This window comes from Physeter macrocephalus, chromosome 19 (assembly GCF_002837175.3).
Source record: "Physeter macrocephalus isolate SW-GA chromosome 19, ASM283717v5, whole genome shotgun sequence".
In the NCBI taxonomy this organism is placed as follows: domain Eukaryota; kingdom Metazoa; phylum Chordata; class Mammalia; order Artiodactyla; family Physeteridae; genus Physeter; species Physeter macrocephalus.
In genome coordinates, this window is record NC_041232.1 from 20,683,196 (window position 1) to 20,708,760 (window position 25,565).

The 25,565-nt window shown below is 47.4% G+C and overlaps 1 protein-coding gene across 1 annotated transcript in view; it reads left to right on the forward strand.

The window, feature by feature from the left end:
- The window catches only part of LOC102980712 (transmembrane protein 132B), a 264,321-nt gene that overhangs the window by 14,014 nt on the left and 224,742 nt on the right, over nucleotides 1-25,565 (forward strand). The window contains exon 2 of the mRNA XM_024120951.2: nucleotides 18,622-19,513. Within this exon, the coding sequence (XP_023976719.1) occupies nucleotides 18,622-19,513 (892 nt within the window). The remainder of the gene's footprint in view (nucleotides 1-18,621; nucleotides 19,514-25,565) is intronic.

Consider the following 25,565-nt stretch of genomic DNA (forward strand, 5'->3'; position numbering starts at 1 on the left):
ACCCGTGTCCCCTGCATCCGCAGGCGGACTCCCAACCACTGCGCCACTAGGGAAGCCCCCCCCGCCCCTTGTGTTCTGCCCACTCCTCGTCGCCATCCTTGTGCTTCTGGCCACCACGTCACCACTGAAACTCCACTGAGTTCATCCAGGCTGTTGTCAAATGCTCGGGCTCTTCTCGGGGCAGGGTCCCTCCTTCTCAGAAGTCTCCCCAGCTCTCCGATGGCTGTCCTGACACGTGTCCGTCTCCTTTTCCGCCCCTGCCCTGGATGCCCCTCGGAGCCTTCTCTGCAGGCCTCTTGTCCCCTGCCTCACCCTCACACGTCAGGGGGTCTCGTCCCACCCTGCCGGTGTCTCTTTGGGCTGCTTCCTCCAGTGACCTCTGTCGCCACCTCCCTTCTGACAACACCCACTTCTTCGCTCCGAGACCTCCCAAGCTGCAGCTGCTGCGTCTAATGCATGACCTGGTGGGCATTTCTCCTGGGTGGGCCCACACATCTCTCAGACTCAAATTTGGCCCAAGCAGAATGCATCATCCTCCCCCAAAGGCTGCTCTCCCCCATCTCAGTGACTGTCCTGCCCTTTGCCCAAGCCTCAACCCAACACAACTCTTAGTTCTTTCTTTCCTCTCCTGGCTCCCTTTTCTTCCCCACCAGAGCTTAGTAATTTCCTAGTCCTTTCAGCATCTCTTGCACCTTCCTTCTCTCTCCGTCCTGATGGCCCTCTTTGCAGTAGAGACTGGGGTGAATTTGAGGATATCGGAGCTGATCAAACAAAAAGATATGACCGTGAGATGGCAGGAACCACGAGAGAGGCAGAGCGTTCCTGGGGGGGATGGGCAGTAGTCAGGGGGCCCCCAGGTGATGTCCCTCACCAGCTTGGTGGGAGGTCAGGAAGCTCCCGAGGGCCATAGCACCTGGGGGTCTTTTATAGCCCAGGGTTTTTCTTATGGAAGGTAGCAGATGTCAGGTGCATGAAAAGCAAGCAGTATCTAAATAGTTAAAACCATGCTTATTTGGGCTACATTTAAAGCAATTGCATATGTAAAAAATTGAGTTTGGCACCAGCGGTCTTTGGGCTAATGGTCCTCGCCTAGTCTCAAGAAGTAAACGTGGGCAGGAGACAGGAACCTTCTTTGGTCCATTTGTATAATAAGGTCACCACCCTCTATGACTTGGACCTTTGTGTCTGTGTCTGTCTCAGTCATTCCTGTTTCCAGCACATTCTCCATCATTCCAGGGTGATGGTTTACCAATTGCATCGAATGGGGCCATGTTCCTATGACGTCAGCGACTTTAGAGGCTTCCCGTTACCCCTGGGATGAAGTCCAGGCACCATCAAGCAGCCTCCGCCTGGCCCTGCCTGACCTGGACCTTCCTTCCTCTCCAGCCTGTCTGCCTGTCTCTCCTCCTTCCCCACACCTGCCCCAGCAGGGCTCTGTGTTCCCCGCGCTGCTTTCCTTCCCCCAAACCCTCTCCCCACCCCTTGACCTGGTTGATTCCATTCATCCTCTGGGCACTACCCTGGATTCCTGTGGCTGCCATAACAGATGATCACACCCAGGGGGTCTTAAAACAACAGAAACCTAGTCTGTCACAGTCCTGAAGGCCACAAGTCGAAAATCATGGTGCCGGCAGGGTTGGTTCCTTCTGGAGGTATGGAGGAGTCCGTCCCATGCCTCTCCTGGCTTCTGGTAGCCCCGGGCATTCCTTCTAGAAGTTGCTTCACTCCAGTCTCTGACCCCGTCTTCACATGGCTTCTCTGTGCATGAAAATCCCTCTTCGTTCTCTTAGGAAGACGCCAATCATGGGATTTTTATCCAGTATGACCTAATTACATCTGCAAAGGCCCTATTTCCAACTAAGGTCATGTTTGGGGGTTCCAGGTGGACATGAGTTTCTGGTGGATACTGTTTAATCCACTGCAGGTCCCATCTGCATTGGTTGCATCAAGGTTGCATTGGGAGCCCCTCCACTAACACGACTCTTGCTTTTCTTTACTGGAATGGCTTATTTATGTTCAAACCCCAAACTAGACAGAATTCCTTGATCCATTGTGCCCTCTGCCTTTGGTGATTGGCACAGGCCTGGCCCCTGATAAGCACTGAGTGAATCCCTGATGGATGAATGGCCATATGGACTGAACGTTTCTGTGTCCCCCTCCCCCAAATTCCTATGCTGAAGCCCTAACCTCCAATGTGATGGTATCAGGAGGTGAGCTGTGGGCAGGTGATCAGGTTTGGCTGAGGTCACGAGGGTGAAGCCCCCCCGTGAGGCGATAAGTGCCCTTATAAGGAGAGGAAGAGACACCCGTGCTCCCTCTCTCTGCCATGTGGGGATACGGGGAGAAGCTGGCCATCTGTGAGCAAGGAAGCAGGCTCTCAGCAGACGTCGAAGCAGCCAGCACCTTGATTTTGGACTCCCCAGTCCCAGAACTGTGAGAAAATAAATCTCTCTTGTTAAAGCTGCTGCACCTATGGTATTCGTTATAGCAGCCTGCACCGACTAAGGCAGTGGGTATGCCTGATCCATCCCATGTGATGCCCATACCCGAGGATCATCTTCTTGTCTCCCTTTTTCCTGTGTTTCTCGGGGCGGCGGGCTGGGGTGCTCACCGTGGTGACCAGCTGACTGAGAGGTGGGCTGATTTTCCAGCCAAGGTCACCTGCTCTGGAGCCCAGGCTCCTCCCCTACTCGTTGGCTTTGAGGGGGGTGCTTCAAGGAAGCCAGGAGTGTGGGCAGGGCCTGAGTGACCTCTGGCCGGAGGGAGAGCAGGTGATGGGCTGTGTCCTTCCATGGGGACGGTTCCCTAATAGACCTCTCAGTGCTGGGTGGTCCTGTCCTCATGTCACTGTCACCACGCAGGCTGGGTTCATCCCTGTTCGGTCGGTGTTTTCACGCCTTCCCCTGCCCGGGCCCCTCAGCACTCAGGTGGTCACTGAGAGGGAATAGCAAGGACAGTTTGAGTCAGAGACTGGAGAGATTTCCTCCTGGAACAAATAAAACTGAAAAAGGGGAAGAAAAACCCTTTCGTAAAACCACCAGAACTTCCCTGGAAGGGTGTGACTGGTACAAAAATCATTTCTTCTCCTTTCTGTGATTTCTCAGGGGAAACTAGTGGACAAAGGGAAGGGAGAGAAAAGGGTCATGGGGGCCGCCTGGAGCTCTGTCCGGCCCACTGTCCGATCAGGGGTCTTCGCAGCCCGTTTGTGGTGGGGAAAACCCAGCTGTGTCCCCGGTGGAGTCTGCGGTGTCTCCTCCCCCCTGGGTGCACTTTCACGTTCTTGCAGAGCGCAGGGACGCTAGTTGTGTTGCATGCCTCCTCCTCCGCCCCCCACCGCGTTGCTGCCCGTGGTCCCCTGTGTCCCAGGCTGAGGTCTGGGGGGGAGGTGCCACCCTTTCTCACTTGAGCCCACCCGCGTTGGGCTTTCTGTTGCCTGCCCACAAAGAATTGGTCCTAGAGGGTCATCGGGCTCTGTCTAATGGCTTCTGGCAGAAGGCAGCGACGGGTCTTGGTTAAAGTCCTCAAAGCGCTCGAAATCGCCCCAAATCTGCGTTTCAGCTCTGGAAATGGGGAACCGACCACCTGCTTCTGGCTCAGTGGGAACCACCTCGGCCGCTAGGTGGCAGTGTTGTCGCACACGAGGCCCCTGTTCCTGCAGAGGCGACTGGAGAGGGGAACCCGCGGTCTGGGGCAGCTGGGGGTGAACCTAGTGCCCGAACGGGGGTGTCCCGGGCTGGGTGCAGGTGCCCACACCGCCGCATCCCCAGGGACCTGCCCCCAGCTTCAGGGATGCTGTCCTCTGTGTCCCTTAATTTCCAGGATGACTCTGCCCCACACAGAATCAACTCTGAATTAAATTAGAGAAAAAAGGGACTGAGGTTTTTTTGGCTTTGTTTTTCCCCACCAAGACTCCCCAGAGCTGTTGCTGAGAAGCGGTTTGACGTATGACAGGGGTTCACGGCACAGCCCCTGGAGCCAGTGTGGGGAGGATGTTTCTATTTCTTTGTGTTCTTTGTGGGTTTTATTCTGGGTCATGTTATCGGTCAGAAGCTATAATGGAGCCCTTCTTTGCTTTGGTGAAGGGAGATGGCTAAGTCTGGAACGCTAGCCGCCATGGGACCAAACAGAGGAGAATAAGCAGAAACGTTCCGGGAACCCGCAGAGAATAGCAGTCAGAGCCTGGTCTCTGGAGCCCATTCCCGGCTGCACCCCTTACCTGCTGTGTGACCTTAGGCATGGTTCTTGATATCTCTGTGCCTTTGTTTTTCAGTCATAAAATGGATATAATAATATTACTTATAAATTATGTCATAATATTAATAATATAATAATCTGAAAATAATATACCATCTCACAGGATTGGGTAAAGAATAAATGTGTAAAGAGCTGATACACATAAATCAGTTATATTGGTGACTGGCACGTAGTAGGCACTCGACAAATTTCCTAGTTATTACTGCTATTAATTCATTCATTGGAGCCTGCTAGTGATAAACTTGTGATAATTCCCAATCAATATTGATCTCTTCTTTCTCTGAGATTTGGCATATGTAACTTATTTCAGGCAAGTTAACAACGGATCTTTTACTTTCTTTTATTGTTATCAATTTTTAAGATGTAGGTTTGTCTTCTCTTCTCCATTAAAATTTTAAGTTCCTCAGAAGCAGGCTGTGTCCTCTGCTTGTTTTTTTTTGTTTGTTTGTTTGTTTGTTTCCTTGTCACAGCTCTGCACTTCATGCACCCTGACTTACTTGACTTACTTGATTATCCAGAGAAATTAATCCCGACAGAAACTACTCTTGTTTTTTTTTTGTTTCTGTTTTTTTGTTTTTTGCTGGCGGTAGGGGAAAAGACATTTTTTAGCAGTTGAATAGCCACTACTCTTGTTTTTTTTTGTTTCTGTTTTTTTGTTTTTTGCTGGCGGTAGGGGAAAAGACATTTTCTAGCAGTTGAATAGCCTAAAGAATTGTAAGAGGGATGTTGAAGTCATCTGAGCTCTTGGTGTTTAAACTCCTAACCCTTAAAAAACAGTCTTAAAGATTCACTGAAGTAGATTCTCTAGGCAGCAGCCACAAAGACTGGACAACCTTTGTTTCCCTTCCTCTCGTTACTTCATGCGTTTGAAAATTACAGACTGCATTAAAAAGATAAGGACGAGAAAGAAAGATATTCCGCGAATGATTTTGGATTGCTCCAAGCTAGCCTGGGTTAGTAGTGTTTTACTGTATTTGTCCAATGCCTTTTCTGCATCTGTTGAGATGATCATACATAGGATTTTTCTCTTTCTTTTTATTAATGTGGTGCATCATTCATCTTTTAATTGTGCAATACCTGTTGTACACGCAAAGAGAAGAGCAATGAACCCACATGCGGGATCCTCAAAATGACACAATTCATATTTAATAGATCATAACACACATACGCATTTTAATATGACCAGAATAGTGGAAATGCTGCACAGAGCTAACTCGACTGGTTTCATTTCACTTCTGGATGTGGGCACCTTCTACCAGTGTGAGCTTCAGCTTGCTGATGTGGAAGGAAGGACTGAGAGGAAAGGAACACTTCTTCCCTTTCTTTCTATGTCATTCATTTTCAGCATCAGTTGTCTAATACAGGAAAGTAACGGGAGTAAGAATGAACAGGATGGGGGTTCTTGGCTGGTTGTGTTTCATAGAATGCCTTTGCCTTTTTTGCTGCATTTGAAGAAAGTTCTGGTTTAATGGCAAGTTTGCCCTCTCTGAGCTGTCAGTGGCCCTGCTGATTTGTCATAGATGCATTACACTTACTTGTACTGGCTTTGTGTCTTGTGGACGGAACTCCCATGCATCAGGGCCACCGGAATTCTGTGCTCACAGGGCATCCAGAACACAATATGCAAATAGGGCACCAGCAGACAAGCAATTACATGTACCTCCTTTGCTCATGCGAATGCTTCATTGTCCCCTTAGACTTGACTTACAAAGCACAAGTTCAAAGATAAAACTCTTAAGGATTTCAGAGGTATAGAGCGTGACCGCAGGGCACTGAACCAAGCCCGGGCCCTTCTGAGCATGGGGCCCTGTGTAACTGCATAGGTCACATGCCTAGGACGCATGTATATACTTCTGTTTTGTATACTTCTGTTTGTTTGTTTTTTTTGCGGTATGCGGGCCTCTCACTATTGTGGCCTCTCCCGTTGCGGAGCACAGGCTCCAGACGCGCAGGCTCAGCGGCCATGGCTCACGGGTCCAGCCGCTCCGCGGCACGTGGGATCCTCCCGGACCGGGGCACGAACCCGTGTCCCCTGCATCGGCAGACGGACTCTCAACCACTGTGCCACCAGGGAAGCCCTATACTTCTGTTTTGTCACTGCCCGCTGAGATCACTTTTGAAGACTCAATATCCAAAAGTAAACATAGCCCTGCAGTGGAGGTTGGTTTATTCTGGGCCCTGGGTTCAGATTCTCCAACTTGTGTTTCATATGGAGAATGTCAAACTCTAAAAGTAACACACTTCTTCAGGATAATTAGTGAAATGTCTTGTTTGTGATCTCAGGCATATTCCTGAGTTTTTGTTCAGCAATAGTACTGGCAGTAAAGAGATCAGCCTTGACTTGGTGTAAATTGTTTCATTTGGGTAATAGAGTAGACTTTTGTGTTGCTTCCTACAAAGAACATCCTTTTTCTTCTTGTCAAAATGGTACCCTGATGATGCTTTCAGGCATCCCCCACTTCATACTTCAGCTAAAGCCCAGCTATCTCCAGGCTCCTGGGAAGAGACACATGACATTGGATGAGCCAATCAGAACGGGCTGCTCCCCCCCCCCATAGTGATTGGTTCAGGAATGGGCATGTGACCAATCAGAGACAAGAAGATGCACTGAGATTTTTTTTTTTTTTTTTTTTTTTTTTTTTCCTCCTGAAACTTCAGGAGAGAGACACATACTGCTTCTTGTTGGATTTTGAAGGAAGGAAAATATGAGAGTTGGCGAGGCTAATCTTACTGAAACATGGAGATTGAGAATGAAGCCAGCTCCATGGAAGAGAGCAGAGTGATAGATGAAAATGCATCTTTAGAAAAATTTTTTTAAAATTTTACTTTCAGTAGACTTCACTCTTTTTGGAATATAGCACCATGACTTTTTAACAAATGCATAGAGTCGTGTAATCAGTGCAACAGTCAGGATACATCATTCCATCCCTAATTCTTTGTTTTAAATTTTTAAAGTTAAACCCTAGCCCTGATCCCTGGCAATCACTTCTCTGTTCCCTCATCCCTCCAGTTTTGATTTTTTCTAGAATGTCACAAAAATGGAATCATACAGTAGGTAGCTTTTGCAGGTTGCCTTATTTTCGGCAACAAAATGTGTTTGAGATTTATCCATGTTGTTGTATGTATATCCATCGTTTGCTTTGTTGCTAAGTTGTTTTCCATTCTGTGGCTGTACCACCGTTTGTTTGTTTATCCATTCACCCACTGAAGGAGATCTGTGAAGATGCATGTGGATGACATTGTTTAAACGCTGCATCCAGCCAGACCTGAAGCTAACCTCTCTCTCCAGCTGTGACTGCCGTTAAATTCCAGTTTTGTTTAGACTTGCATGGTGCGGATTTTCTGTGAATTGAAAGAATCATTTTTTGATACCAACAATGGCCGGAGGATGGGAAGGCTAGTCTGAACTAGTGGGAAGTCTAGAGCAAAGACACTCCTCATATGACATTCCTACTAATGCAGTCACACAATCACAAGTCGCATTATTGGGTTCCCTCATGGTATGTCCCTGATGGGTGGCAGGAAGTGACACCTTATTTGACACAGAGGGAAAGTGAATCCCAGGGGGATGAAGTGACTTGGTGCATAAATTGAGCTGATGGCAGACGTGGGACGCCAGCCCAGGTGTCCTTTGCCTCTTGTAAGCCTCAGCGACCTCCCTATATCTGGCAATGGCAGAGCTGTCAGGGTTGCTTAGTGAATTTCCCTCTCTTACTTAAACCGTCTCTGTGGGGTCCAATTTAGAATAAATATGAATGGAAATTAGAACAAGCTCATCAACATCACCCACTGTTCAACAGCTGACGGTGCCTTAATAGGAGGTCAAAATTACTGTCACTAAGATCTATATAATCCGTTTAATAATGCTCTTTTTACATCTGGTGCCCCATGGAAACCTCTCCTGTTGGCTTAAGAGCGCTTCACTTTGTTTCTCCGAGTGCCTGTATCTCCTTGCTAATGAAAGCACAGGAAAAAATGAATATATACAACATTTTTTCCTTTTTAAAAATTGAAGTACAGTTGATTTACAGTGTTGTGTTTCTGGTGTACAGCAAAGTGATTCAGAAAAAAAATATATATATATGTAGGTAGATATATCCTTTTTCATATTCTTTTCCATTATGGTTTATTACAGGATATTGAATATAGTTCCCTGTGTTATAGAGTGGGACCTTGTTGTTGATCTATTTTATGTATACAACTTTTAATGGCCCAAAATACCTCGATAAAAAAGGATTAAAGGCAGAAATGTAGACACACACATGAATATACCTATACCCACCCATGGAAACCCAGTTGAGAGTATAGGTGAGTATATATTTGATCTTGGGATATTGGGAAAGACCTTTATGGCATAAAAGAAGTGGTGGACCTCATGAAGAAAAGATTAATGCTCTTCCTTATGTTTTAAATCTTGTACACTGGCCTTGGATGTTCTACGTAGAATATTTGTGCCCCCGGATCTTGCCAGAGAATATAGTCTCAAGACCTCTGCTCCTTACCACTTTCTAAGACCTTAGCTGGTTTGGTAAGAAAGCACGTTCATGGAGGAGAGTTTGAAGGGTAGAATTCTCCTCTAGGATCTTATTCCGGATTTTATTTTTCCATCAGGCCAGACCTTCCAAGAGCTGGCAGCTGTCTTGCCTCACAATCCTTTGTCCTCTGCGTAATCGCCTTTGCCTGATGGTCTTTCACCGTCGCATCCCGCCTTGTGCGGACAGCACCACGGGGAGCCTGCTAATAAATTCACTGTATTGTAGGGATGCCGTTTTGTCCCTCGGGGCACCACGACCGGAGGAATTTCTCTCAGAGCCAGGAAAAGCTTTGCTTCTTGCTTTCATCTTATGAATGGTGTCCAACGGGTGACCTCATCTCGTGCTTTGAGAGCTGGACAATTCAGAGGCACATTTGCAGTTCCTTCGGTCATTGCCGAGGCTCTCACAATGTAGACTTTGCTTGCTAAGCTTTCCTCTGGCAGCTGAACATAGTGGTTAAGGGTGTAAACTCTGCCTGGAGCTTGACAGCTTGGATCCAATTTCCCCTCTGCCACTTACTAGTTCTGGGATCTTAGGCCAGTCACTTAACGGCCCTGTGCCTCAGTTTCCCCATCTATGAGTGGGGCTGATAATCAAATCCTCATAATCCAAAAATTGTGAAGATTGAAAGAGTTAATACCTGTGAAATGCTTAGCCTAGTGCTTGGTACATCATGAGGACTGTAAATAAATGATGACTGTGAGGATGATTCTATTCTTTTCTCGTTGCCCTTATTTCTCTACATTTTTTATTATCACTGTAATTTATAGTCATATCTAATCCTTAATGGATTTACTGGTATATGACCCAAGACTTGCCCTTAAGACAGTGAGTGACTATTCATTTTTGAGTTCCGAGACCCGCCTGCTTTTTGAAAGTTCGCTTTATGCCACTTGGCTTTTACGAAAGAATTACATTAGTACCATTTTTCGCTAACCTGAAAGAAATCTAAAGAGGATTTCCCCTTTTACCAAAAGAGGCCCAAAGCGAAAAGAGTGCTCAGCCTTGGTTTTGCAGCGAGCCTTTACGGAGGCCTCGTGCACCCCGACGGGTGAGGGTGGCATCCCCGAGCTCCTTCCCCGGAACTACATATACTCAGCATCTCAGCCTCCAGTCGCCATAGCTTTGAACCGTGTGAGTACCTGTGCTTTGTCGCCCTTTATCTTGTGCGTCCGTTAGCAAGATGTGCTCCAAGGCAATTGCTTCTTTGCTTTGTGCCATTTCGGCTTACAAAAGACTTCACGGGAATGATTGACTTTCAGACAGCGGGGGAAACCTGTGTACACAAAGTACCTACTGTGTACCAATAGTGTCTTTGAACTTTTAGTGGTGTTTCTTTCCACTGCTGTTCAGCTGAATCATCTAGAGAACACAGAAACAACTGGGCCCCTCCCCGAGACCCTTTAAATGAATTCTGGTGGGCAGGGCCAGGTATAATACATGCGTTCTTTACCATGTGTACCTACGATGTAGCCAGAGTTCAGAATCCCTATCTTAGGATGTGGCACCGTGTCTAAAAGGAGTTTTTACCTTTGTGTGGAGATGAGGTTGGCGCCCGCCCCCTCCTGAATCCACACTCGTATTTTCACCTGTCTCCCCGTCATCTCCCTTTCACCTTAACTCCAACGTGTCCAAACCAAAGTCCTTATCTTTCTTCCTCCAGACCGGGTGTTATTCCCATATTCTCTGTTCCACTGATAGTTCTACAAACTACAGTATAGTACCTAGGAGTTCTCCATGGTTCCTGCTACGATTCTGCAGCGTCTGATGGGGACACACAATTCTGGATTCCTGGCTTCTTCTCTAAAAACTCTCACTTTCTGGGTTTTATTTTGTGTTTCTCTAGAGTCTCCCTGTCTCCCTCTGGACCAAGAAGGAATTATGGGACAGCCTGGAGATCAAGGAATAAGAGTTCTTCCTATCCCCAGCAGGCTTGATGTGAAAGTCTATAGGGCGGTAGTTAGGGGTGTACGCTATAGAGCCAGTTTTTTGGACTCCTGACCTGGAACCATCATTTACTAGACTTAATGCCTCTCCGCTGCAGTTTTCTCTTCTGACAAATGGGATCTCAGTTGTTAAGTTACTGTCTCTTAGTTCCAAACTCATCTTTCTGCTCTCTGGTCTTTAATGCTGGGGGCTGGAATCTGAAAACCACATTTCTCTTAGCCAGTTGTTTCTTGTTAGTCTCTACTCACGGGGGTGGGGGGAGATGCTATAGGAGATTGCAGGGCTGGAGCTGGGAGAAGGGACCTGTTCCCTCCTGTCTACTTCCTGTCTGCTTCCTGTCTGCTTCCTGTTTTCCCCCGGCTTCTGGTCTGCTTTTTATCTGCTTCCTGTCCTTGTGAACAACCCATGTTAGGCCACACAGGGCTCCCCAGTTTGGAATTGGAGGAGAATCTTGGGACAAAGGCCAGCATCCCTCCTGCTTGATGACCAGCTGGCCTTGGTGGCTTCGTGCCCTCTTGTCTGTATGGTCTCTCCCTCTCTCTCAGCCATGGTATATTTTATCTGGTTGAGAAAGACAGAAGCTCATCTGACTTTTCCCATCTCACTGTTATACGGGTGGCTTTTGAATTCAATAGTTAAGTATTTGCTGCCTTTTCTCGGTTATGTGATCAGTGACTTGCGTTGCAAATGCAGAGGCGTGGAAGGGTCTGGTCCCCAGGGTACCGTGACGGGATACAGTTGGGGGTGGGAGCAAACTGGATGAGGATGTACAAGAAATTCCAGCACAGCTGGTCGTTAATGAATAACTCACCATTTGCACTTCTCCTCCTTAACCTGAGAGCGTTTGGTTTGACTTGTTGCATTGGCTACTCCTGAGGCTCCAGGCCATGTGCAGGGCTTTACAGGTAGCAGTGCTACTTCCACATTTATTGTTACCTTAAAGGTATGGATCTCTGGCTGCTTTGCCAGCAACTGGGTCAACTGTATCTAGTTTCCTGCTCTACCTGGGAATCCAGGCTGGTACCTGGGATGGGAGACAGTCACCTGTGACGGTAGAGTGATGAAAGCCTCACTGGGTGTGTAGGGATTTTGTCCAGGAACCTGGAAGAGTGAGCATTGAGTTCCAGCTCCAGCTCCTTCAGCTGACCTGAAGGAGCCTTGGCCTCACGGCAGAACCACCAGGCCAGTTGGCACCAGGGCCGTGCAGAGAAGTGGAAAGCCTTTGGAATTGGACAGAGCTGGTTTGAACCCTAACTTCGACCGTGGTCAAATTGCTTCATTTCTCTGTGCCTCAGTTTCACCATTTTCCAAAAGGGACTAACTATTCATCTCACAACCATCGTGATCATCAACGGACTTAGCAGTTATATATGCCCAGGTGTGTTGGCACAAGCGCTCTGTAAGTGCTGTTTCTCCTTTAAGTGGTATTTTTTCATTCCATGTGAGAATTGCAGCTCTTTGCTTGGCAAACCGAGCAACCAGCTTAGTGACCACAGGGATGTGATATTTGAGAGGACATGAACGGAGTAATAAGGTGATGGACCAATGATTTGTTAATACTAATGGTATCTATTAACAACCCCGGGGAGAAGCCAAAGAAAGGCTCAGAAGGAACACAGAGAGATTTATTCTCTCGAGCATTAAACCATGGCAGTCTTCGTTGATGGACATTCACTCAGCACATATTTGTTTACTTTCTTCTGCTAGGTACTGGAGATTCAGCAATAAACTGCATATCAAAGTCTGTGCTCTCATGAGCTTGAATTTTAATAGAGAGACTAGATAGAAAACAAGCAAACAAGTAAAAGGCTAATTTCATATGGTGACAGTGGCCTTGAAGAAATATAATAGGAAGGTGTGATTAGTGACTGGATGTATTCGTCAGGCTTTAGCCAAGAAAAAAGAGAAACCACTCTAGTTATTTCCACAGAGGGAATTTAATCAAGGGAATTAGTCACTCGGGTGATGGAAGATCTGCGAAACCAAGTCGGGCATGGTAAACACCTTCTGGGAATGGTAAAGTAATCCAGAAATGAATAACAGCAGGAAGCTGCTACCAGTTGGACTGAAGGGACAAAGTGGGGAAATTGGATTATCAGAACCCAGCAGCTGGAACCATCCAGTAGATGTTAGCACCGCTGCCTAGGAGAGCTGTATCCATGGTGGGGAGCGTGAAGAGGGCTGGAATCAGAGAAGAGGCACGGTCTCTGCCAGGAAATGCTGGCAGACAAGGGGAGAAATACCTCCCATGCTCCGTCTTCTACCAGAGCATCCCATTGCCTCCAGAAGCCAGGGAGCGAAGGAGCTTGGGAAGGGTGGTTTCCTGTGATGCAGAGAAGAGCAGGGACAGGGCTGGAGAAACCCTTCCTGAGCTGAGAAATCCTGGCAGGAAGGAGTCTGCTCTGCTCACAGGTGGGAGGTGAGCTTCCCAGCGAATGCAAAAGTTCACAGAGGAAGACGCAGAAACAGGGTGGAGATAGACAGGAAAACACGAGTGTGAACCAACTCCTATCATTCCTCCATCCCAGAAACAACATCCACTGCTCCATTCTGAACGGACAGGAATGCTTCCAAGGGCCTCCTTGTAGCTTCTGGCCACCAGGACCATGGACATGGGGGTACCCACATGGTGGCAGTAAATTACCAGCTATTCTTCAGGACCACCCTTTGACAGATCAGTGAGCAGTTTCTCTTGCTGACGGTTTCCAAAGACCTGGCCATCCGGCCCACTGGAAGGAGAGCCTTCTATCCCTGGCTGTGCACGTCCCTGTTGTCTTGGGGGAACGAGAAGAGACTCAGCTGCAGACATGTCACAGGCCTTGACCCTCAGGTGGGTGACCGGGAGCCACAAGACTGGTACTCAGCTTCCAGGTAGGGCTGGCGATGGCAGTGGAAAGGCCTGTGAGTCTGTGGGCTGCATTATCTTGGAGCTACAGGTCCCTCCGCTCCTGACCAAGGCACGTGCCCAGGAGTATTTTTTGCGTTCCAAGCACAGCCGTGATGTCCGTCCACGCACTTTGGGTCACAGAGTCCCTGCCGGCATTCCCAGCGCCCCGGGAGTCGCTTCATTCTGGGAAGTTGTTCGTTTCCCCCCGAAGTTCTCTTTGGGGCGTCCTCGGAGCCATCTGTCAGTCAGAGCATCCTTTAACCACAGAGCATCCGTCCGGAGCACCTTGTGCTCTTGGTGAACCTGCACTTGATATTCTTCTTGGCTCATAAGGGGGGCAGTGATGAGAAGCCCTTTGCAGCTGGGCCTCACTAAAACGGCCTCATTTTCTATTTATTTATTTATCTTTGGCTGCGCTGGGTCTTCGTTGCTGCGCGCGGGCTTTCTCTAGTCGCGGTGAGCGGGGGCTACTCTTCGTTGTGGTGCGCGGGCTTCTCGTTGCGGTGCCTTCTCCTGTTGCGGAGCACGGGCTCTAGGCACGCGGGCTTCAGTAGCTGTGGCGCGCGGGCTCAGTAGTTGTGGTGCACGGGCTTAGTCGCTCCACGGCATGTGGGATCTTCCCGGACCAGGGCTCGAACCGGTGTCCCCGGCATTGGCAGGCGGATTCTTAACCACTGCGCCACCAGGGAAGCCCAAAACTTCCTCATTTTCTGCTCTCAGGACCCACCTCATTCAGTCGGGTGGTGAAAAGCCCTCTAGGAAATCAGCAGACTGAATAGGGCCTCATTTCACATTCAGAACTCCGGCCACACGGTCTCCCTGCCAATGGGAAGAAGAATGGTGCCACTGTATGACATTAGGGGACTAAAGGTAGGGGTGTTAGCTTCTCAGACCCCGGATGTCTGTCTAAGGACAGTCTCTCGGCTTCATAAGATGCTTCTAAATTTGGATGGCATATTTTGTGGCAAATCTGATTTGAGGACAAAATGAGGATCTGGCAGCTGATGTTTATGGCTTTCCATATAAGCCTTCAGACAAAATTTGTATTGCATTTTGCTTGAGTTATGGCGGGACAGGGTTGTAAACTTCACGCTGTCATTTCGGATGAAATGCAGGCCTTGGCCATAATAAAGAAGAGACAAGGCTCAGCTTTAAATTTCTTGTAAATCAATTTTTGAGAGGTATAAAATATTATAAAATACCGATATAAATGATAATGGAAAAATAAAACAAGGCCACAGTGGAAACAGAGCATATTAAACTTTGCATTTATTTTAATTTCCGTTTCCACATCTGTAAATAAGTCAGAATTTAAACCTTGCCTTGGGCTTCGCCTAGATTTTATGAGAAGGTAAAATTTGAACCTCTTTCTTCCCAAATCTGGTCGGCTGTGTGCCCACCCATCTCTGCCGAAGGAGATTGTCAGGCTGTGGAAGACAGACTTCCCTAGTTGCCAATTAATTTATGGGTAAATTCACCAAGAATTTAACTTCTTGGTTTGGAGAGGGGAAATCAGCCAACCAAAAAATAATTGAAATGTCATCTGGAATGGCGTTTCTGCATCGCTTGACATTGTCAAAATACAAATTGCCCCTTGGTGGCGGCAACAGCTAAAACTTTCCTTTGGGCGAGGCTCCTTCTTCAAAGTCATCTCTCTTCCTCCTCCGTCTTTGATCCGAATCCTGCCCGATCTATGGGGATGCAATCTGGAGGAAACCCAGGTCTATATTACGAAAGTGAATGTATCCTATGCATATTTATGTATGTGTGTATATTACACACATAAAATATCTACTACTGAAAATATATTTTAAACAGATATGGGATAACTTAAATCCAGATTTGACGTCTGTTCTTTCACTTAAGATGTCGTAAGCATTTTCTCACGGCACTACATATTTGTTGAAATCGTGGTTTTGATGACCGCGTAATATCTCACACAGAGTAAGACTTTAATCATTTATATAATCATTGCCCTCATGATGAGTTTTTAGGTTGCTTCCTGTGTGTTGCTGTTATAAATCATAGTCGTGTTGACGCTTGCACATTTATCTCCTTTCTGATGATCTCTCATTTGCTTCGCATGAATTCCTAGGTGGAGAATTATTGGGACGGGCGTTTTGAAGGGTCTGAACGTTCACTTTTGTAACTGCCTTGTGTAGGTTAGCCGTGCCTGTCTCCAAAGTTTGCCCGCCCCTTGGGGCAGAAACCACATCTGTCTTGCCCCTGTGATATCCCTACCAGGGCTGGAAATATAGTAAGTAAAGATATTTAGATAGAGTAGTAAATACATTTAGATAGCTAATTGGAGAAATGAATAATGAATAACACTTCTCCTCCAGTAATTAATCTGACCCAGGACTGGCCATGTTGATGACACTTGAGAACTTTCTTTCTTTCTTCCCCCCTGACCCCATACACGTTTTATTTGGTTGCACTGGGTCTTAGTTGCGGCAGGCGGGCTCCTTTAGTTGTGGCACGCGGGCTCCTTAGTTGCGGGACGTGGCCTCCTTAGTTGCAGCACGTGAACTCTTAGTTGCAGCACGCATGTGGGATCTAGTTCCCCGACGAGGGGTCAAACCCCGGCCCCCTGCATTGGGAGCGCGGAGTCTTAACCACTGCACCACCAGGGAAGTGCCTCCCCCCTAAGCTTTACTGAGATATCACTGACCTGTAAAAAGTGTATGTGTTTAAGGTGTACAATTGGATGTTTTGATATATGTGTACATGGTGAAGTGATCACCATAATCAAGCTAATTAACGTATTCGTTACCTCCACCTAGTTATCACCGTGTGTGTGTGTTGAGAAGATTTATTTAAAAATCCATTCTCTTAGCAAACTACAGCGTACAATACAGGGTTGTTAACTATGTCACATTGCGGTACATTAGCTCTCCAGAACATGGTCATCTTGCTTAACTGAAACTTTGTACCCTTTGACCTACATCCCCCCTTCCTCTCCCCCCGGCCCCTGGCAGCCACCATGCTACTCTCTACTTCTACAAATTTGACTATTTTAGATTCTGCATGTAAATGAGATCGTGCAGCGTTTCACAGAGAACTTGCCTTCTGAACACCGTCTTGGAGAAAGTATGCGTCAGCCCCTTCGTGGTTGTATCTGTTTCACAATCTCCTGATTACAATTTTGTCATCCACTAGGAAAGGAGAGCTCACCAAGGACAGCCCTGAAAAGGCCAACAATTATTTAAGTCAACAGAAAACTCTATTTCACAGAATTCGTAACGGCTGCAGAAAAAATGTTACCAGGAGTCAGAGTCAATGGAGTATTTATTTGCCTTTTATCCTCTGGTGATGCTGTATTGTAAACACTGCTGCCTGGTTTATTTCCTCTCGCTCTGGTTGGAAGCCAGGCTCCAGGGGCAGAGGTTTATTTCAGGGCAAGGAAGAATTCCTGTCCGTTCTTGGCCTGATTTGCCAACCCTGGTTCCTGGTGGGCTGTCTGTACTTTGAAGAAGCTTCTTGGGTCTTTGCTCTTTGTGTTTCTCCACTTGAAAGAAACACACACACACATACACATATACGCATGCCCACATACACATGTTTATGTATATTTATATGTATTTTAATTAACAAAGTAATACATGATTATCGTAACAAGTTTTTTTTTTTTTTTTTTTTTTTTTTTTGCGGTACGTGGGCCTCTCACTGTTGTGGCCTCTCCCGTTGGGGAGCACAGGCTCCGGACGCGCAGGCTCAGGGGCCACGGCTCACGGGCCCAGCCGCTCCGCGGCATGTGGGATCTTCCCGGACCGGGGCACGAACCCGCGTCCCCTGCAACGGCAGGCGGATTCTCAACCACTGCGCCACCAGGGAAGCCCGTAACAAGTTTTAAGAAGGTAGAAACATAAGTGGTAAAAGGCAAAAATCCTTTCTGGAGTCTATAGATATCAAACATAAATATATGTACATTTACATATGTACATATAAAATCTTAAAAAATTACCCAAATCGGATCATATGTGATACATTTATAATTTTTTATGCTTAATGACAGATTGTGGACATTTTTTCAACCATGCTGATATAGCTCTGCTTCATTTTTCTTACAGAGCTGCCTGTTACCCCACTTTAAAAGTGTATAGTTTATCTGGTCTCCTCTTAATAAACCTTTGGAATGGTTTAAACTAGTAAATAATAATAACGATAGCAGGTAAAGATTGAGCATTTATGTGTGTCAGCACTGTTCTAAGCGCTTCATATTTATTAACTCGTCAATCCTTACAATCATTTATATTTATACCCTACTTTATATGAGGACGTTTGAGGCACAGAGAGGTTAAGTAACTTGCCCAAGGTTGCTCAGTTAGGAAGTGGCAGACAGGATTCAAATCCAGGCTTCTGGCTCCAGCACATAAAATAAGTTTGTCTGCAGTTGAAAAGGATGCTGCAGTGGACATCCTTGTAGATAAACAGATCTTTATGAATTCTCACTCGTGTTTCGGAAGGAGAGATTTCTAGAAGTGGGAATGCTGAGCCATCGTTTCACCCTCATTTCAAAAAGAATTAGGCGATGTCTAAACATCCACGTGGACACCACATCTAGGAGGGATGGGAAGAAGCATAAATATCAAAGTAATCAAGCATTAACACGTCATATACGATGGTCCAATGCCTGGTTGTATAGTGGGCTTGGTAGGCGTGCAGCCTACTCTCTGGGGGGTGATTACAACAGAGATGACCACGATCCTCTGAGTTCGGGGCTTTGCAAGCGCAAGAGGGTGCGACGTTTTCCCTCCGGGCGGGGGGTGGGTAGTTCAGTCACAGGACGATTGGATCAGTGGTACACGGGGCTCCTTCCCACCCTTGCCCTGGTGATTTCGGAACACACTTTATGTAATGACAGGACTTTCACCGCGAGGAGACCCAGGAGTCGGCTGGGCGTGGCCAGTGGGTGGTGCGTTGTGGCGGCCCTGCGTTAATTTCATTACCTCTCCGGACGCGGCTCTCATTCTCCCTCTGCTTTCGTTTCTCGTGCAGTGACGGAGAGCCGCGCCATCGTGGACAGCCTGCAGAGGTTTTCCTCGCTGCCTGCTTACCTTCCCACGAGCCTGCACGTCTCTAACGCAGAGGAGTCCTTCTTCCTTAAAGAGGCCAACCAGGACGTCACTCGGAACTGCAGTCTGCAGGCCCGGGTGGAGTCGTTCTTTATCTACCGAGCCAGGAGCCCCCCGATGGTCAATGCCAGCTATGGGCCATTTTCCGTCGAGAAGACGGTGCCCCGGGAGCTCATGCTGACTTCTGCACCCTTTGGCAACATGGGCCAGTTTCCCTTCAACTGGAAGTTGAAAGCCCACATCCTCGGTAGCTCCATCTACTCCAACAGACCCAAAGTGCAGACCTTGTTCTACATCGCCGGGATGGGCTGGGCCGACGGCGACCCAGCGGAACAGCTCCCCTGCGTCAAGATGTTTGCTTTCCCGGAGGCCAGGGAAGTGGCGGCCAGCTGTCGGCTGCAAGGGACCCCTGGGCTGTGTGTGGCCGAGCTGGAGGTGCTGCCCGAGTGGTTCAGCTCTGGGCTGGACCTGGAGCCCGAGGAGGAGATCCCAGCCCTGCTGGGCGGCACGGCCATGGAGCTCTTCTTCACGCTGTACCCGGCCGACCAGGCCGGCCACTGTCCCCTGGAGGAGGACAGCAAGTGGGAGAACAACATCCACTCGGGCCAGGACAGCCCCCCGCCAGCGCCTCCAGCCCGGGAGAGGATTGGGAGTGTCGTGGTCTACCCGACCCAAGACGATCTGAAGTGGTCCCTGCTGAGCCTGGATGAGAACGTCGTTATCTCCGTACCTCTGAACCTCGTCCGGGAAGGGGACACCGCCACCTTTTTGGTCTCTCTGGCCAGTGGCTCTGTGGCTGACCACTTCACTCTCAGGTAAGAGGCTTTGCGGGGTTGGATGGGATGGAAACCAACTCTTGATCATCGGTGAGTTGTTAGTCAGTCTATCAAGTGGCTGGTGATGCTTTGCTGAGGATCCAGCATCGTGAGGAAACTTACAAACATAAAATAAGACCCATCAAAACAACACACCAGACAACGTAAAGCAGAGTATTTGGGGGTGGGCCCTGGGCATCCCTGTTTTCTAAGCACCCCCTAAGTATAATTCTGGTGTGAAGCCAGGATTAAAACTTCTGCTTTGAGAGCAGCAATTCGGGCTGTGAGGTCCAAGTTTGTCCCCTTCCGGCTCCCGCGTGATAGTCTGAACCTCTTACTGCCCCCTTGATGTGCCAGGCAGAATCCCATAATGCCCGGAAGTGGACACCTTGTAAATGAATTCCAATTTCTAAATCCATGAAGGAGCTTTCTGAGACAGTGTTTCCCACCTCACAGCTTTTCATCAGTAAAGAATCCTTTATCAAAGCAAAGCAGCTGTCTCTATCTATATGACAAAGACTTGGTTTTAGGATTGCAGAAAGTGAGGAACTCCTCTGAGCTAGGGGGACACACCTGTCTTTAGCTTATTTTGCTCACATGGGTTCCTGGGTAGCAGTAGGAAGCAGCAGTAGCTCTGCTACATACCGGCTGTGTGTCCTGGGGCAAGTCACCTAACCTCTCTGGGCCTCAGCTTCCTCTTTGGTAGGATGGGGATAATGATGGGATCTATCTCCCAGGGTTGTTGTGAGGATTACACAAGTTAATAAAGTTCTTAGAATAGTGCCTGGCACATGAGGGTTCTCCACTGAATGTTAGGCTGTGGTGTTTCCCGGTCCTCAGACGCCGAGCTGGTAGACATATAAACTGCAATGCTTGTGGGGCTTTGTTTTGCTGAGTGCAGGTGAGGAAAAATAAGAATTAATCGTGAGTCCAGTATGGTCCTTCTGATTCTGACGGAGGCCGATGTACCAGATCACGTCTGTTTGGAGGTACGCTTGTTCAGAGCCTGGCAACAGGATCCCGAGGCTCTGGCAGATCCCAGGTGGGTTTAGTAGCCCGCAGGAAGCGGGCTTCCTATTCGGAGCCCCTTGAGTGAGTCTTGGTGGTAAAACTGATTCAGAAACTGGTGTGGACCCAGCCCTGTGCTAGTCACTCCACTGGTGGGGCTGGGGTGGTCTAAAACCCAGTTCTTGCTCTGAAGAGATTCTTCCAATGCAAGGCAGTGCAAGCTGCTCACTGTAGACCGAGAATGGCAAAGGGATGGTTTCTGCTTTCCTGCACCTCCCTCTCCCAAGGCAGACATGACCAGTCAATTGCAGCACCTCAACACTCCCTCTGCCGTGGCAGACATTACTAATCTACTGCACTGAGCGCAGAACTCCAGGAAGCCCCTACCAATTCATGTGAGGTAGAGGGTATGACACTTAAGACTGAACTTATTTGCCATCCCTGATGTGGAGAGAATGTTGCTGGGTGAGAAGTTTGAGGAAGGGGAGAGCAGGTGGCCTGGTGGTTGGGGAAGTCTGGGAGCCTGGCTGGGAAAGGCATTTCAGGACAGGGGACTGCCATAAACAGTACTAGGTAACTTTCACTGAGGACTTAGAATGGTCCAGGCCACATTCTAAGTTGTTTACATGCCTTAACTCACTGAATTCTGACAACAAACAACTCAAGGAGGCAAGTACGGCTATCATCCCCATTTTTCCGAGGCGCGGAGAGGTTAAGTAGCTTGCCCAAGGTCACACGGCTAGGGAGCAGTGAGTGTGAATCCCGGTGGTCTGGCTCTAGAGCCTGTACCCTTCACCCCCATGGCCCACTGCCTTTCGAAGACCGGAGGGGGCAGCTGTCGCACCCCCAGGCTGCATGTGGCTCAGTCATGCCAGAGCCGAGGGTCAATTTAGGGAGGGAGAGGCTGCTGAGACCAGAAGAGGATCCAGCATACACAGTGTAGAGGCTCCTGAAGTGTTATCTTCATGGTGAGTAGAAACCCCTCAAGGTTTTTCTTTCCCACAGAAGTTAATTTTAGAGCTGAAATGGACTATAACACTGACTTTCCCTTGAGAGGTCAAATCGTGAATTGTCAGTCTCCAGGAAATAGTAGCCACAGGGCCTTTAGTTGTGGGGCCTTGGGACTGTCCCAGAGGAAGAGCATCTAGCCTAGAGTGTGCAAACTGGTGGTTATAGCAAATCTAGGCCACAGATGTATGCTGGTTTCTTTTTTTTTTCTTTTTAAAGCTCATATGGCATCCCTTAAAATATTTAAAAGAGTCGCCAACCTCTAATAATAGGGAGATCTCGTGTGTCATTTACTTGGAAAGTGTTGGAGATTTGGTAACTTGGCAACAGTTGGCTGTAGTTAGGGAGTGGCTTTCCCCTTTAGATGGATCATGCACCGCCTAGTTCACCCCAGTCCCCACTACACCCTATTGTCCCACACCTGGCCCATTGCACTCACTCACCTGGCTCCTGTGAGCATTTAAAAACTCCTGATATAGTGTTGAAAAAAGGGGGAATGCAACGCTTAGAAGAGGGGCTAGATTCTCATCTATGAAGGCAGGCATCACCGACTCATTCACTGTGCGTCAGGGAGACAGAAGTGGTCAGTGGGTGCATCACGGGAAATGAAACCGCCCCTCCATCATCACCGGCGTTATTTAGTGAATTCATGTAAAGCAATTAGAAGGGTGCCTGGCACCCTGTAGGTGTTCAGAAAGTGTTCATTGATACTATTATTTACTATAATTGATGCTGTTATTCATACTATTATGTGTTAATTGATACTATTTAAAAAATTTTTTTATTGGAGTATAGTTGATTTACGATGTTGTTAGTTTCTGCTGTACAACAAAGTGAATCAGTTATACATATACATATCCACTCTTTTTTAGATTCTTTTCCCATATAGGCCATTACAGAGTATTGAGAAGAGTTCCCTGTGCTATACAGTAGGTCCTTATTAGTTATCTATTAATATTTTATATACAGTAGTGTGTATACGTCAATCCCAATCTCCCAGTTTATCACCTCCCCTTTCCCCCCTGGTAACCATAAGTTTGTTTTCTACATCTGTGACTCTGTCTCTGTTTTGTAAATAAGTTCATTTGTACCATTTTTTCAGGTTCCACATATAAGCGATATGATATTTGTCTTTCTCCGTCTGACTGACTTCACTTAGTATGATCATCTCTAGGTCCATCCGTGTTGCTGCAAATGGCATTATTTCGTTCTGTTCTTTTTTATGGCTGAGTAATATTCCATTTTATATATGTACCACACCTTCTTCATCTGTTCGTCTTCCATGTCCTGGCTATTGTAAAGAGTGCTGCAATGAACATTGGGGTGCATGTATCTTTTTGAATTATGGTTTTCTCCAGGTATATGCAATCGATACTATTAATTCATGCTTTTTAATAATTATGTATATTGTGCCAGGCTCAAGTTGTATCTCTCATTGTATTATCATGGGCACTGTACAAAGTATTCATGCCCATTTTATGAATGTGGAAACTGAGACTCAGAGAGGTTAGGGGTTACCTGCCTGAAGTTGTGCAGTGGGGAAGCGGTGGGACTGGGGTGTGGGTCTGCATGCAGGAGTTGAGAACTCCCTTTTGAAAACACTCTTTTCGGCTGTTCTGCTTGCGTAGGTGGGGACTGAGCTTTACCTCTCGAATCTTTCTGGGTCAGCATCTAGAGTTTCTTGTCTTTATGCCTTCCTAGATAGGACTTTTATTTCTTTTCGTTTGTTTGCTTACAGAAACTTTATTCACATGTAAATGATATGACAATAAATTTGATTAAAAAAAACCAGTATATAACTATCAATTGCATTCTTATACAAGGATAAAGTTCTCATTTCTTTTACTGGAGTGTAGTTAACTTACAGTGTTGTGTTAGTTTCAGGTGTACAGCAGAGTGATTCAGTTACACATACATACATGCATATATATGTATGTATTCTTTTTCAGATTCTTTTCTGTTATAGGTTATTACAAGGTATTGAGTATAGATGACTGTTATTTCTTATGCTGTACTTTATGGCCAGAGAAGACTGCACTGAAATTGTGACAATAAACGAAGATCACCCAGATGAGGACACACAGAGCCTGTTTATCCAGAGCTTGCTGTATGGCAAGAGGCTCGGTCGCCATCGCTGGCGTGTGGCAGAGACTCAAGGGCAGACGGGGAAGGGGGACGTTTCTCATGGAAGCAGGGGAGCTCGGGTCTGCTCCGACTGTTGCCGTGGGGAGGCGGCAGGTGGGCTCCCTAGCAGTGAGCGTCTTACGTGACAGATCTGGGGAGCGTATTTGGCTTTTTTCTGGTTGACCTTGAACTGGAAGCAGAGGCTGCAAAAAGGGCAGCTGGCGGTCGTGGACCAACTTCAGACCTTTCTGGGCTGCTTGCTGCCGAGGCTGTGGTTTGGCTTTTTGGCTTGGTTGCTGCAAGGTTGTGGGTCAGACTTTTATTGTCATATATGGTCTGGCTGTTGTCTTTTTGTGTATTCAGGCTCTCAAAATAAAACAGTTTTGGGGCCTAGGGGAACATATTATTTCCCAACATAACGGACTGTCTGTTTTAATCATGTCTTTTATGAATGAAATGTGACATATTTCATTCCGGCTCAGAGGAGACCCCGGATCAGAGCGTGAACGTGCACAAGATTCGCTGAGATCTAATTTTAGAGCTGAAGACGTATGGACAGGGGACAGATGTGTGCAGTTTTCATGTGTCACGTTGCTATTTCTGACTGCATATTGTATTGGGGCCAGTTTGAACAAAAGTTGGATTGGTTATTCTCTAACACAAATAGATTCTGTTAAACGCTAGTATCTAAAACTGACCCTATATTGAAAAGCCTTTTAGCAAAGGGTTAAAAAGTGTGGTTTGGAGGGGTTGGGGGCTGCTGGCAGGGCAATGCTGGGCTGGATTCGGGGTAAGTCTTTCAAACCAAGAAAGTTTGACATGTTATGAAAATTCCCCCGCTCCATCTATAATGTCTCCAAGGCTGAGAGTGATCCTGAGAAACTTTATCCCTGATTTATGAAAATAGCTCTTTCTCAGCTCACATAGAGACCCTCCCGGGCTGACCTCTCGTCCTGTTAGGCTGTGGAGCCCAGTGGTTAAGACTGTAGACCCTGCGGCCAGACATCCTGGGTTCAAATCCTGGCTCTACCACGTACCAGCTGGGTGACTTTAGGCGGGTTACTTAACCTCTCTGTGCCACAGTTCCTGCATCTCTAAGTGGGGGCAGTTTATGCTCTAAGCGGCTGTTTAGGAAGCATCAGCTTTGTGCTCAGCCAGATTCTCCCATTTCATCTGTTGTCACCCAACCCTTCTGGTTGCTCAGGCCAAACATCTAATCACCGGGCCGACTTTTGCCGTTTTCTTATACATCCCCCTCCATCTGAACGGTCCTCAGATCCTGGGGCTCTTCCTGTAAAGTATCCAGGATCGAACAACTGCCGTTGCTATGACCAGGTCAAGCCAGGGTCCCCTCTGGGCTGGATGCCTACAGGAGCCTCCTGACGGGTCTCCCAGCCTCTATCTTTGCCCCCTGAGGTCTTGAGCGAAAGCCAGAGTCCTCACATGGGCCCACGGGCCTGGCATGATCTGACCCTACCCCACAGCCTGCTGCACTGCTCTGATTTTTTGGACATACTTTATCATTTATGTTAATGACATACTATATCAGTGTTTATGGCCCACCTCTTCCTGCTAGAATGTGAGGTCCGTGAGGCGGGGACTTTTGCCTCATTTGTTCTTTGATGTGTCCTGAGGATCCAGAGCAGTGTCGACACACAGTAAGTGCTCAAGAAATATGTGTTGGAACACACGTTTATGATAAGAACCCTCCAGAAAGTAGGCATAGAGGGAACTTACCTCAACATAATAAAGGCCATATATGACAAACCCACAGCCAACGCCGTCCTCAATGGTGAAAAACTGAAACCATTTCCACTAAGATCAGGAACAAGACAAGGTTGCCCACTCTCACCACTCTTATTCAACATAGTTTTGGAAGTTTTAGCCACAGCAATCAGAGAAGAAAAAGAAA